The sequence below is a fragment of the Salminus brasiliensis genome, chromosome 14 (assembly GCF_030463535.1).
Source record: "Salminus brasiliensis chromosome 14, fSalBra1.hap2, whole genome shotgun sequence".
NCBI classification, from domain to species: Eukaryota; Metazoa; Chordata; class Actinopteri; order Characiformes; family Bryconidae; genus Salminus; species Salminus brasiliensis.
In genome coordinates this window covers 26,548,313-26,562,651 of record NC_132891.1, presented here as the reverse complement: position 1 = coordinate 26,562,651, position 14,339 = coordinate 26,548,313, and the positions used below count along the sequence as shown (strand labels likewise).

The following is a 14,339-nucleotide window of genomic DNA, read 5'->3' as shown; positions in this document are numbered from 1 at the left end:
AAAATGTGTGACACGTGGGGTAAATAAAAAAGTTTCTTGATTAATAATTGTTTTTTAATCCCGTTTGTGCATGTCATTAACTAATACGTCTCATGAAAGTGCTTAAATTAAAATAGTCACATAATATACATACGACACAAAGCCTAATATTGTAATTAAATATCAACACAAAGCTGTACTTCACTGTTCATTTCAGATTTGCGATTAGTTTATGGTCAGGTGATCCTTCTTCCTCGTAGTGAGTAGCAGACTGCAGTTAGATGAGAGGAGCCTACGAAGCCGCTTGCGTGCTGCTGAGGACGTCTCGAGAGGAAATACATATTCTTACAGTTGGTGTTGTAGAAGACGCGAATAACTTGTTTAGACATGTCCATTAGTCGGGAAAACTGGTCAGCTTTGTCTACGTAAGTTTAATGCATTGCTTCCTTTTTTGTTTTATTTATGTAGCTAATTGTTTTACTGTTCATTGCGAAGACAATGGTAGTGACAGGAAAGCAAACATTTCTGTTGCTTATCGGATAAAGATGAGTTGACTCTCTGAAAGTATCTGACTCTGAAATATCTTAAACATCTATGAAATTACTGCTTTGATCACATTGCCATAATGTGATGCCGTACAATGTTCAACAGGTCATGACGTGTACTAACAATGGAGTCATGTTTCCATTCTGGTCCAGTTGGAACGAGTATTTTTAGTGTTTCTTAAACTTTATATTAACAAAATAATAATAATAATAATAATAAAATAAATAAACACTTCATGCAGAAAGTATTAACTGCTCAGACACTTCCATAATGATGCTGTACATTTATTAACACACTGATGTATACGTTTATATATTTTCATAAAATACAGCACTGCCTATTAAATATAAACCCAAACTGACTAGTTTCAGTAGATGACGTATGATGAAAGTAAGAATAAAGTAGCCCTTGTGACAGTTGTTGCAATTATTTCATATTGGAAAAAAGAATGTTAATATAATAAACCTTTCTGTAAAAAAGTACATGAAATAATTACGAGCTGCCACACAATTGACAAAAATGCACTGAAAATGACTTGTACTTCTTGAGAACTTAGCAATGTATCACTTAGGTAGATTGTATCTGAAATAACAGCATTTGTTTTTAGACTGGCCCAGCAATGGACAATGGAAGATAAAGAAGAAGTGGAGAGAGAGAGGAGGAGAAAAACAAAAAGCTTCATGAGTGATGTGGATACAGACAACATTTTCAGTGATGACACTGAGCCTCAAAACACTGGGTAAGAAGCTAGAAAAAGAAAAATAAGCTGCCTGTCCCACTGACAATAGAGCATGTTAACTCTTTTTTTTTTATTAGGCAGAGTCTTTAAGATGCTCATCTGAATTCAGTTAAAACTGACAGCTTAACCAAAGTATGTTTGCATCCAGGTCAACAATAATAGCACTATTTAAGATGGATCATGGATGCCACAGTATAACTGCATGCAATGACAGTGAGATAGTAAATATAGAAATATAAATTTACCAGTAAGAAATGATTGCTACCTTTGCATTGTAGCCATGGCCTGGTCTAAAACAAGTATATCTAAAACACAGTGAAGTATAAGTAAGGACAATGGCTAATCTGGCACAAATCAAAAGGTTAATACTGTTTCAATGTTATTGCATATACCTAACTGTCGTTATTGTTATCTTGAATCTTAAGTGAGAGTTCAGCTTCTGAAGACAGTGACTCAGCTGGTGGAGGATTAGAGAAACTGCAGCTGGACTTTGTGGAGATGCTACGAGTACGAGATGAACGCAGGAGGAAGAGACATGTGGAGACACTGAGTAGGCAAAGGCAAGAGGAGAAAGGTGAAGGTGAGGTCAAAGGGGAGGAAGACTGTGCAGGAGGGGCACGGGTGGAAGTGCTGGGAGACACAGAAAATAACAACATGAAGATGAACCTGCAGCGCAGCATGGAGGCTCTTGTTTCATCTCCACCAACATCTTCTGTAGACCTCACTTACAGACCAGGCTCAGAAAAAGGCGAGCAAAAGGTGCTCTTCTTGATTGACCTTGTCATTTCTTCATTTCTTCACCACCATTATATTTAAAGTTTTTCAATAAATAGTTTGGCAAAAGAAATCTAATTATCATGATTTATCACTTAGCCCAGATGCAATAAATAAGGCAAAACATGTTTGATATCTGATTTGCTTCTTTAGATTACAATGGGAGATGCTAACATTGCTAACAAACTCTGGATTTAGATTGATCTTGGCAAATGCCAAATATCTTTAATTTTCTGAATCAGATAGGTACATTTACCACATTTAGTTAAAGCAGCATTACGGAGAATTGGTATTTGTGACAGAATCATGTACAATGTTGCGTAATATTACAGAATGCAAACAATGATTATGAAGCTGTTGTAAAATGCTACATAATGTTGATGTAAATGGTATGGTTAGACTGCATATCCATACAAGCATCTGCATAACAATTTCTTCTATAGTACTAGTCCACTTTCAAACTGGATCACAAGTTGCAGAATGACACCACATATTGAAAAGATCTACTAGAGGCTGTCTGTGTTTCTCTTTCCAGACACATAAATTACTTCCATTGCTACAGAGCAAGCTGTAAGTCCCCCCCCCCCCCCTCTTTGTTAGCAACGTTAGCCTGGAATCTCCTGTTTAAAAAAAAAAAAAAAAAACTTCAGATACCAAACTTGGATCAGCTGATCGACTGCACCTGGAGTAGTGATAAATCATATTTCAGTTTTCATTGAGGTATTTCTTTAAATGTCTCCACATCTATCTTTTTCATTTCAGTGTGCTGTCATCTTCAGTTATTATATTTGTGAGGTTTCATGTAATTCAGGATCAGAGGTCATGGCAGTGACATTTATGAGGCTGAATACTGTAATCACCTGCAGAATTTTATTAATCATTTACAGTGTTGGAATTTGTATTTTTAAAAGCTGTTTTTGCTTCTGTGAATGTGGCAGAATTTGTGTAATGTAATGAACATATCCTACAAATATTAGGTGTACAATTACTGTGCTGTATTGTTACATTTTTTAGGTTTAATTAATGAAGTGTTTTGCTGTTAGATGACTCTCTTTATGTGAAGGCTGCTACTTACCTCTGTTGGTCAGTGCTGACCAATAGTTCTACATTTTTATCTCTTTTACTTTGTTTAATAGAGAGAAAATGGAGGCACCACATTAACACCAACTGAATCATCGCATACATTTGTAAGGTAAGCATGTGTTTGAAAATAAATAGATATGATCCATTAAGTGTATCCCCAAAGTATGATCTTTGTGTAAAAATGTTATACCTTATTTAAATTATTTCTGCTTGATGGAGTTCTTCCTTTTACTTTTGTGTTCTTTGCTCAGCTCTGTCTCCATCTCATTTGACAAAAGTGTTGCTAACACAAGAGTGACATCTCCTAAAACAGCACCCTCTCAGGTATTAGGAGCAGTTTCTGTTAAATAAGTCCAAGAATACATCTACATTTCATTTGTCATAGCACAGCTCTTTTGAAAAAGCAAAAAAGTTACAATGGCATATAAAACTTTGGGCACCAATTTCTGTTCCTGTGAACGGTCTGTCTTGTTGACCTAGCTGGACAGTGCATCCCTTGGTCTGTTTGTGTATTGCTTGCTTGCCAGGCACTTCCAGAACTGTGTTATGTGACTTAGTTTTCACTTTTTTCTGACAGAAGTGTGAGTGAAATACAATTGTTTATTATGTTTTAGTAAATGTGTTTAAACAACTGATCATGTTCAGATCATAACATTATTTTGCTTCGAGCTCCAGGGGGGCCCCAGCTCTGATTATAATTTTTTTGACAGGACCCCCACTTCCTTGTCCCCACTGACTCTGCATGTGTGTTTGTATGTGTAGGATTATCAGAATGAGTCAGCACGCAGTTTTGAACCTACAGATAAGCCTGCATTTACACAACAGAGTTCCCGGACCATGTCTTTCAGGGTAATAAAATGTGATTTTTGCAGTAGGGGAAAGTGGGCCACAATATTTTTTACTTTATTCCATTCATATTATTCCATTCACATGTGTCTACCAGTCCCTAAAAAGCCTGGTAAAATGATATAAGCACAATTAATTCAATGCAGTTCTAGGTGAAATGTGAAATGTCCAACATAAATATATACAATATTTGTGGTGAACTGATTATTCTGTCAAACTTTCAGTGTAAAAAAACAACTTTACAAGTTTAACTTGCAAAATCATTTGAGTATAGAGAATATCTGTCAATTACTTTTGAAATTAACTATACTAAAATCAAGTTGTGGCCTGCACTCCCCGATTTAATAGGTAAAATGTCATTTATTGCCTTAAATTCATTATTTTTTCTTTGTGAAACTGTTGTGTATGTCCAAAATTGGCAAGTATTACTGTTATGCCACGTCAGCCATTATCTGTCAGAAGTGTATCATAAACCTACCTTGTCTCAGCCATGTTGGTCATTCCTTTGCTAAACATTTGTTAATATTTGACTTGCAAAACATGAAGTGAGACTGAAACTGTAGCCTGAAACTGTGCTCCACTGGCAGATACTAAAGAAGAAGGAGGAGGAGAGCATGCCATTACAAAGAAGGTACATATATTACAACATAATTAACATACACACAGTTTTGTAGTCTGCCGAACATCATATATTTTAATGTAGGTGAAGAATGGACGGTTCTTGGTTCAATTTTTTGTTATCACTAGTATTATAACATATTAAGGAAATTATATTTCTAAAAAGATCCACCAAATACCAATCAGAGTTTGTGATGTTAATTAGGCTATGCACATGTGACCTTTTTTTTAGCTTTTGATTGGGTGACTAAACTTTACCTTTGTAAGAAATGTCCAGCTGTGAAAAACAATGTCCAGAACATCCTGATGCTGAAGCTGTCATTGTGCTTGCCAGTTGACCAGTTGAATTCACATAAGACTTGTGAATGTCCACAAATATCCAAAATAGATCATGATGGGACATTGAGATGTGAAATCTGTTTTCACGTCCACATACCTCCAAATGAGACCAGTATAATAATAGAGATTCCGTCTGTAGGTCTCATGATCACTTTTGATTAGAACTTTGAACATGTATGGCTCTTTGTGAGTGAAGGTAGTTTTAGTATCCTGATACTGATGTAGTGAATTTGTTTTGGTCATAGTTTTAGTATTTTGACAAAAATGTCCTTTAACATTGTCCAATGTTAAATGTCCACAGGCATGCGCCTGTGTTGACAATTCACTGCCAAGATAGCGATGAATGTCTGACTGTTGTTAAGCTTCTAAATTTGTTCTCAGAAGCACTGTAATATATATTACGTTTTTCTATTCACTTGTTGATTTTCTTGATAGTGCAAGTTTGCGGATCACTGCAAAGAAATTTGAATCCAACCAGGTATGCACAATAAAAACTTCATTTCATATATTAAGGCAACTACATATGCCACTATCACTGCTGTAAAATCTGCCTCTGTTTTTGGACCACAGTTGGTAAAAATGTATAATTTCATAATCACTTAGAGATCTAACAATGAGGAGGAGCAGCAGTCCCCATTTTCTAGAAGGTAAGTGGACCCTAATTACATTTGCTTGCCAAATATCACCAATATTTTGGCAAGTTTATGAAATGTGCATTAAATTATCATATGTTTTGGAGATTTTTAAACACATAGCATACCAGCAATCCTAAAGCAGATATTTTGTTCTTAAACATACTGTTTCCCCAGTTCCAGACAGAGACTATCCTCTCGCACCATTCAAGAGAAGATGGAAAGGCTGGCCCAGGCTTCACAGGTAAACACGCATGCACACATACAATTTATATAGTATATTCTAAAAGGATATACTTTTCTAATCTGGAAATACTGAAAAGTTACTTTAAACCTACAAATAGGTTTACTTATTCTTGATTGAACTAATTGCAACTAAATAACAAATATGAATATATACTCCTAGCAACCTTTTGTCTTATGAACTTTTCATCCTGAACTTGTTTTTTACTTTATGACCGTTTAAATTAAATTGAATTTTAAATGAGCTATTTTTATTAAAAACACTTTTTTAGGACCACAACTACTTAAACACACTTAGTAGGCTACCCCACAGGAATAAATAACTAACAACATAATGTCACTTTTTAGACTACATATTTTTGGATCAGATGAATGTTTTTAAGTCATTTCAATATCTGGTCTTGCAATTTTCACTACTTTTGGCTTGATACTTCCCAGCATCAGACCAGTATCATCTTTAGTTTGCTGGTAAACATATAGCTATAACTATATTACCTCTTATTCACCCATAAGGCTAACAGAGGATGATAGAACCAGTCTTGCTTGTATACAGCCCTGGAAAGCTCTAGGTCTTAAATCGAGTAATTAGAGAATTTTTCCACCAGCTGAAAGAGTTTTTACTTTTCCAGCACCTGTTAGGTGGTACAGGCATGTTCCATATTCTTGGAAATAAACTAATATTGTTGCCCTATCTTCGTCCAGTAGCCCTGACATTTATTCTGGGTAAAACAACTAAAAAGGGTTGTTAAATAACACCTTATGTCTAGTATAGAGAGTAGGCTGCTTTAATTTGCGTGTAAAAGTCACAGGGAACTGAGAATGCTATTCTTACACTTTGTGATGAAATAAGTTGTAATCTTCAACAACCAAAAGCTTATGCCAGAGTGAGCTTCATAGATTTTAGATCTGCATTCAACACACTGAAGACACACATTGTTTTGCATCGCTGAAACAAGCATCTGGTTTCTATCTATTTAAAGTGCTTTGTGTTATAATATGACCCCAATCTGAGGTCCTGAGCGCTCAGGTTTTCATTGAGAATATCTCTGCACTTTGCTTTATTCAGTCTCAGAATAAAGTCCCAGTCACTAAAAAGCACCCCCACAGGATGATGCCGCCTCCACAATTCTTCACTGTGGGAATGGTATTGGGCAAGTTAAATGTTTGTGGACACCCCTAACCCCTTAAATGTTTGTGGACACCCCTAAGCAGTGCCTGCTTTCCTCCAGACATGATGCTTAGAAATGAGGCAGCAAGTTCAATCTTAGTGTAATCAGACAAGAGAATCTTGTTTCTCGGTCTGAGAGCCCTTTGGCCCTTTGGCCCGTGGGCTTTCATGTGTCTTATACTGAGGAGAGGCTTCAGTAATGGTTGACCTTCCAAAAGTTTCTTCCATCTGACAACAGTATATTTGGAGCTCAGCCAGAGTGACCATTGGGTTCTTAATTTATTTCCAGTTCATTCTCTAGCGGAAACGGCACGGGTTGTTTTTAACGCTTCCAAGTTCAGCCATGTAACTCCTATGCTGCATTCTTTTCACTGCCGTTCTGTAGCTGTCTGCATCAGATTCAAAACCCTGATGTTGGCCTACAAAGCCAAGAATGGACCAGCCCCTCCATACTTCATGGCAATGGTGAAAAGTCGATCAGTACCCAGAGCATCTGCTAAATGCCTTAAAATGTTCTCTAGGTGCTAGGAGCACCTTCTGGGAAGGAGAGTGTTTTCAGTGTTGCTCTGTTGCACAGAATTATTTATATTTAAAATTGTTTATATATTTTATATCAACTATATATATATATAATATATATATATTTATGTATATAATATATATAATATTTACTACAATAAATATAGAAAACATATAATAATAACAATAATAACAACAGTAATAAAAAAAGAAAAACAGGAACCAAAGAAACATAAACTGGAGAACAAAACTAACAAAAGAAACAAACACACAAGAACCAAACAAGCCAAGCAACACACAGTGAACTGTCATATAACATGCACAAGACCAAACAAGAACCATTGAAACAATGGGACAACTTATAAACAGACCAACAAGGAACACCTGAGATTAAGAAGAGGGCAGAGCTACAGGTGAGAATACTAATTACATGGCGGGCCTAAGGCAGGAACAAGAAACAAACATGGAGCCATGTGCTAAGGAACACATGGGGGAAACCAAAACAAAATGACAGTCACAACAGGGCAAAATCATGACAATAATAATAAAATAGTAGTAGTAGTAAAAGTAGTAGTAGTAGTTAGTTAAGATTGGACTACTAGTACTACTAGTAAAAGTTAAGCTTTGATTAAAGCATTGGATTCTAATGATTAAAATGTGAAATGGTTGCCCATTTTTACTAACTCTGCAGTCTATTATTTTGGCTGGATTATGCTGCAGTTAGGGTCGCACTGCCATTGACAGATGGGCTGCATGGTCTCTGTGATCTAAAAGCAATATTTATTTTTGCCACAAGACCACTGATGCTGAAAGGGGTTTGCAGCATCACTTTGTACATGATAACCTACCTGTATGATCTTCATTTCTTCTGCTGTATGAATGAATGTGCTGACATTACAACATTAAAACCCCAAAAATAAACCCCTATAGACTGGTTTTCCAGACAGGGAATAAGTGTAGTCTTGGACTACTCTGAATTATTAATGAAGATTGTCTGTTGAAAGGAAAATGTAGGTCTGGTCCTATGTGTTTAAAAAAATGACAAAGAAATAAACCGTTTTTTTGTTCTTGCCTCAAATTTTTCAGAAATGGGAGGCAGTTAAATCGCCCGCTATGGCTCACAAGACCCTGTTTTTAGTGGATGAGGTGTCCAGAAAGAGAGAGTTGTTTGAGAGAGATCAAAAAACTGCTAACACCAGCAGTGCACCAAATAAACAGGTTAGACACATGACAAATGTAACATGTTATTCCCTTTGTATTATTTAGCATTAAATGACAAGGTATTTTAAATTATTTAATGCTTTTCTTAAAATACTTTTTTGTAGGATTACCACACACTGTCTGCAGGAATTTCGAGCCAAGTTAATCGCTGGATTCAGAAGAAAACACTTCAGAGTTTGTCATCACTTACACCTACTGTAAGTAAAGAGTATACTGTTATTTCAGTATTTCAGTAAACTTCTCTGCTTTAATATTCAGCTAAACTAACGCACGCTGCTAGGAAAGGTACTCACTTCAAGTACTTTTATTGTCATTCCTTGATATTGCTTGCATACACTGTAACAAATTGTATTTTTTAGGCCCATGGCGCAACACACAACACACAGATAAACGAAATAGAATATAAACGAAACAGAATGCAGTTACCACAATGTCGCAACAGTGTGTACACAGAACAATAAACACACAAGGCAAGACATTTAATAAACACATGGAATTAACTAGCAGGATAATCAGACAGTAAATGGATATGTTGATGAATGGATGAATACAATGAATGCACATGAATAACACTAAACTAGTCAGGACAAGAAGACAGACAGTTAGACATGGATGAGTGTCAAAACAGCATGCTTTGATGAGTGGGAGGATTTGTCAATTCAGTATATTAAACAACTGTCAACTGTATCCTGCCACAATATGATTTAGGTAGTGTCCTATAGCAGCATTAAATAATGTAAAGAATTAAAGTTAAGTGTATTTTGTCTACCATGGATTTTGAGGAGGGGTATAGATTAGTCCAGTTGGATTAACATTTAACATTAACATTTACTAAAACTAAAATAGCCATTAAAGGGGCCTGTTTTTTATTCACACAGAACTCTAGAAATAGACTGGACAATATTACTGGAACCTTTTCAAAATTGTAAGAGATTATTTGTAGTAACAGGTGCTGAAACTCAAACAGAATGTGACAAACAAAACAATGAAAACAACAAACCTGGGATGGGGAGGAGCAGGGAGCGACAGGGGATCAGAACATGGGAAGGGGATAAACGAAAACCGCAAGCCTAGCTTGAGATACAGGGGAATAATAAGGGAACCTAAACTGCAAGCCTAGCTTGGGAAACAATAGGGAGAACTCAAACAGCCACAAGCTGTGCTTGGGCAATACTGGGGGGAAACTTGAACTAAGAACTAGCGCAGCGCTCTACGTGAACATGGGCAAGCCTGAGTCTGTCGTGGAACTGCCACGTGAACTTGAGCTGCCAGGGAGCATGAACTGGACGTAACGTAACGGAACTGCCTCAAGAACCAGACTTGAAGACAGCTGGACCAAGACAAGATGCCAGCTAACATGAACATGCCACAAACATGTAGGGATTCAATTCATGGCAGTAACTGGCTGGAGCGAGGCTCCTTAAATGAGACGGAAGTCCTTATATGGGCCTGTGGGCGGTAACCTGGGATTGCCCGGGGGAGGGTGTGGTAAGGAGGGCCTAACAGTGAGAACCAAAACTGTGAAAAATTGTGGACAATCTTAAGATTACAAGGCCATATGAATGAAATAGTAGCAATCTAACAAAACAGAAACATAAAAAGAAAGACTTAAGTTTGCCAGAACTCAAGAAGCCACAATCCTTCTGTAAGATCATCCTGTGGACAGATGAGAAAAGTAGAGTTTTTAGTACCATTTACCATGGCATGAAATATGGCCTTCAAAGAAAAGAACAAGGTACTGACGGCCCATGTAGGGCCCAGTGTCAGAACTTTGGATCGATGAGGTCATGGGTCTTCTAGCAGGCCAAACTGAAAGCATTCAAAAAGCAGGAAAAAGCAACCAGAAATGGTTTGACAAAGCAGTTGAGAGTTCTAAAGCAGCCAGCAATAAGTCCAGACCTAATCTGTGGAGAGATCCCAGAGATATTAGAAATTCTACAGCAGCTGGGAGAAGGCACCCTTCAAATCTGAGAGACCTGGAGCAGCTAGCAAAAGGAGAGTCAAAATTTCAGGAAACAACTGATTTTAGTTTACAATTTCTAACAATAGTTCAATATTCAGGTAATATACAAAGTCAAAACACCACCACAGTTATAAATACCTAAAATGCCTAATATAAGGATCAGCTGCACGTGATTAAAAGACAGAGAGGATTTTGGAGGAGCCTGTATTATTTAAACCTCATTTACAGTTAGGTTTGCTCTTAATGGTTGAAGCTTGATTTTTATTAAGAGGAAACCCATGCTGTCAAAAAATATCAGGACAAGACTGATGTTTGCCAGAGAACGATAGTTATAATATTTACAATAGTAAGAAGAATTTCACTTGTAGCTTTTTTTTTTTTGCAGACAGTAGAATTTCTAATTTCGAATTATTCTGAGAACATTTAAAAACTCTTCCCAGACTCATATGCATCATTCCCAGACTTAAATACATCCTACAGCCTTCTTTCTAAAGGCCTCAGAGAGCTCTTTGATTCTTGTCATGGTGATACCACTCACTTCGACAATCGTTTTAAATAGTAATAAATGCAGAGGTGTCCCAACTTTTTCTTTACTAGAAAATTGCGTTACTATTAATTAACAAATGTCTGTAGTTTTCACAGCATTACTACTGTATAATGAACACATTCTTACTGTAGAACATGAATACAGCATGTTACTGTAGATCTTTAAAACATCAAAATTCAGTGGTAGATGAATTATACAGTAAATATATTTTATACTTTAAATCCAAATACAGTCATTTTGAGCATGATTTGTTTTCAGCAGGTTTAACGATAATCCATCTTTGCTACTTTGGCACATTTTGTCATGGCGTGGCAGAGATATAAAACAACTGCAGATATGAACGATGCAAGACATTACTGAAAACGGCAGGATAAACACAAAACAGGGAATCTAAACAAGACAGGAAAACAAAACTTAATGTGACAAACGAAGCAGGACTGGGCAAAATAACAAACCAAGGACTGGGAGGATACAAGGCTTGGGAATGAGGGGCATAAACATGGACAGGATGGGAAGGGAAACCAACAGAGTTAATTCACTGCACCTACAAGTCTGTGGAGTAGGCCTAAGAAGCCACAGTCCCAGGTGCCGTGAATCATGAAAACAAAGAGGAAGTCCTTATTTGGGCCTGTGGGTGGAGACCTTGGATTGCCCCGGGGGAGAGCGTGGTTACAAGGGCCTGACACATTTTGCGTTGTTTCCAACTCAGGTACTGGTTTTTATTGTCACGCAGACAGAATTGCATCTTTATATTCTCCATAACTGTTTATAAGGTATATAACATCTACATAACTGTATAAAACACAGAATAGTGGTCTGTTACCTGTGGAGATGAAAAGGGGTCATTCAAAGCTTCACTTTAAAATTTCACATATTACCTTTAATTTATACAAGTAGAGAGTAATAAGGTAATTTCTCTTCCTGCCACTATTCTAAGATACTGCATTGCTATGTAACACATGCTACACTGCACTGGGAGACACGTTATAAAGAAATTCCTTAGCTAGTACGCCGCTGTGCATAGCATTACCAAACAATTTGTATATGACATTTTGTTAGCTGGCGATTTAGTTTGATATAAGAGTAGGATAAACATTTGTGTGTGCCCATGTGTACCTATATGTGTTGATGTACTCCATTTGGTGAAGCTCGTCACTTTTCTTTTGCTACCTATGCATTTAAAAAATATATTCATTTTTCAGTATATGATTTTAATGGTCTTAATTTACAGTGTTTGAATGGATGCAGTAATGCCTTTTACAGTAGTCTAATATTTGCTGTGATAAAATAAGAAAATTATAGCAATTACAATGCTGTGATTACTGCAAATGGTTGCAGTACTGTAATTATTACTATAAAAAAAACTTTTTTATTAAAACCCCTGGAAATACTCTATGTCTGACTAATTTAGCACGCATTTTAGTAAGCAACTTAGTAACCTAGTCAGCTATCCAGCTATTTGTGTGTTAGATGTATTCACCCAGTTATGCCAGCATTATGTGTATGTCCATTCCCTGGATGCCCATCCAACAGTGAATAAAAATGAATAAAACCCTGACCACCTTTGAGGTCAAAGGATTTTATTCTTCATGGACACAGTGGCGTAATCTAAAACGTGACCAACATCTGTTGCTATTAAACATTTCACTGAGGATAGTTTTAGTAACTTCACTCAGAAGGCAAGCTGTGTAAATCACCCACGTTTTAATACACTGTGAGAAGCCTGGCTAAACCCTGGCTTTAAGGTGCTGTAAGAGAGAGCTGGGGGTTTAGCTGGCTTGGTCCTCACCGCGTGGTCATAGTGCAATTATGTTGCCTATCTATGTATGGGCTGGTAACTTCAGTAAACCCTAAAGCTATGTGAAATCACAACCGCAATTCAAAGTATAAAACTGAAAAACGTAACTTCTCTGTCTCAGAGCTGTGTTGCCATGGTGATATAAATTAAATCGGTTTGTGATAGAGGGTTGTTAGTCATGCATTTTATTAGAATAAAGATATTAATATGAATTAATATTAAGCCCAGGCCATTCTCAGAGAGGTCTTACAAGTGCATTTTGATGATTGGGTGTTATCATAGTTCTGCTTAGTGTTTTCAATGTTTTTAGTATTCTATGGTATTCTGTGTCCTTAGGACCTGAGACATGTTGACATCTCCAGCAAAAAGATGCTGTTTGAGGGAGGACAAGCAGACAGCCACTCTGTAGCCCTTAAGTGAGGGTTTATTGCCAAGTGAGAAACAGTTCAGTTCCTTTACACATGCACACACATGTCTGTTAATTCTGTCACCTAATCAGTTATCATTGTATTACCTGTTGTAATCTACCCTAATGACGCTGGTAAAGGGGACTAAATACAATTAATTGTGAATTGTATTTTGCTTTTTTAATATTCTTCACTTGTAGTTGTTGAGTATGTTTTTCTGAGCAATATGCATAAATTACAAATGCATGAATTAAAGAAAAAAAATTATTAATTACAGTTTGCCTGTACAACTGGAAAATATGTGGTTTGGAGGTTTCGTGTAACATTCTTCAAAGAGCCGATCCTTAATTTCCTAACACATATGCATCTGTGCTGTTTTAACTGAATGTTCACTGTAAACATGCATATATATTTTGTTTTACAGTGTTCTCATTGCTTCATTTGGATTTTCCTGTTTAGTTTTGCTCAGTTTGGTTTTGACCCTTGTTTGTTTACTTGCTTTTTTGCTATTGCCCTTCGTCCGTTTACTGCAAATGTTATTGGATTGCCCTTTCAACATTAAACAATTGCAAACAAAGTTTCATTTCCATAAGCGTCTGCTTTCTTTTGTAAGGAATGGGCACGTTTTTCTACAGCATCATAAAATGTAAAGGTTGATACCCTGTCTTGGTACTTCTTGGAAGCTTCACCCAATCATGTTTTATTCTGATGACGGGTTAGGCCAGACACAGAGGGATAAACACTCGCAGAGTATATAAGAGGGAAACGTAGCAAAAGGCAGCAAGTACAAAAAATAAACCAATAACCTTATAATCAATAACGATAAACCAAACACAACCGTGACAACACAAAACACACACCTGAGGCTTGCGGGACTCCGGAAGCTGAGCTAGGGGACTGAACAGGGAAAACACAAC

The 14,339-nt window shown here is 36.8% G+C and overlaps 1 protein-coding gene across 2 annotated transcripts; it reads left to right on the top strand.

Moving 5' to 3' along the window:
- Positions 1 to 279: 279 nt before the first annotated feature.
- Positions 280 to 13,999, top strand: lad1 (ladinin). 2 transcript variants are annotated; one of them, XM_072696758.1, is made up of 13 exons: positions 280 to 404; positions 1,133 to 1,264; positions 1,690 to 2,023; positions 3,175 to 3,230; positions 3,373 to 3,445; positions 3,884 to 3,970; positions 4,555 to 4,598; positions 5,360 to 5,402; positions 5,528 to 5,571; positions 5,734 to 5,800; positions 8,573 to 8,704; positions 8,812 to 8,904; positions 13,352 to 13,999. In XM_072696758.1, the coding sequence occupies exons 1-13, from the start codon at positions 367 to 369 to the stop codon at positions 13,433 to 13,435; spliced, it is 1,227 nt and encodes a 408-aa protein (XP_072552859.1). In that variant the 5' UTR covers positions 280 to 366; the 3' UTR covers positions 13,436 to 13,999. The 2 variants fall into 2 exon arrangements, with proteins under 2 accessions (XP_072552859.1, XP_072552860.1); XM_072696759.1 differs by lacking the exon at positions 3,373 to 3,445 and having other exon boundaries at positions 3,175 to 3,225.
- The last annotated feature ends 340 nt before the right edge of the window (positions 14,000 to 14,339 follow it).

Excerpts from the sequence above, each read along its gene's own strand:
- lad1 (XM_072696758.1), top strand. The coding sequence starts at position 367 with ATGTCCATTAGTCGGGAAAACTGGTCAGCTTTGTCTAC. Across the intron at positions 2,024-3,174 it reads CAGAAAAAGGCGAGCAAAAG|AGAGAAAATGGAGGCACCAC; the intron begins GTGCTCTTCTTG and ends TTTGTTTAATAG. Across the intron at positions 3,446-3,883 it reads CTAAAACAGCACCCTCTCAG|GATTATCAGAATGAGTCAGC; the intron begins GTATTAGGAGCA and ends TTGTATGTGTAG.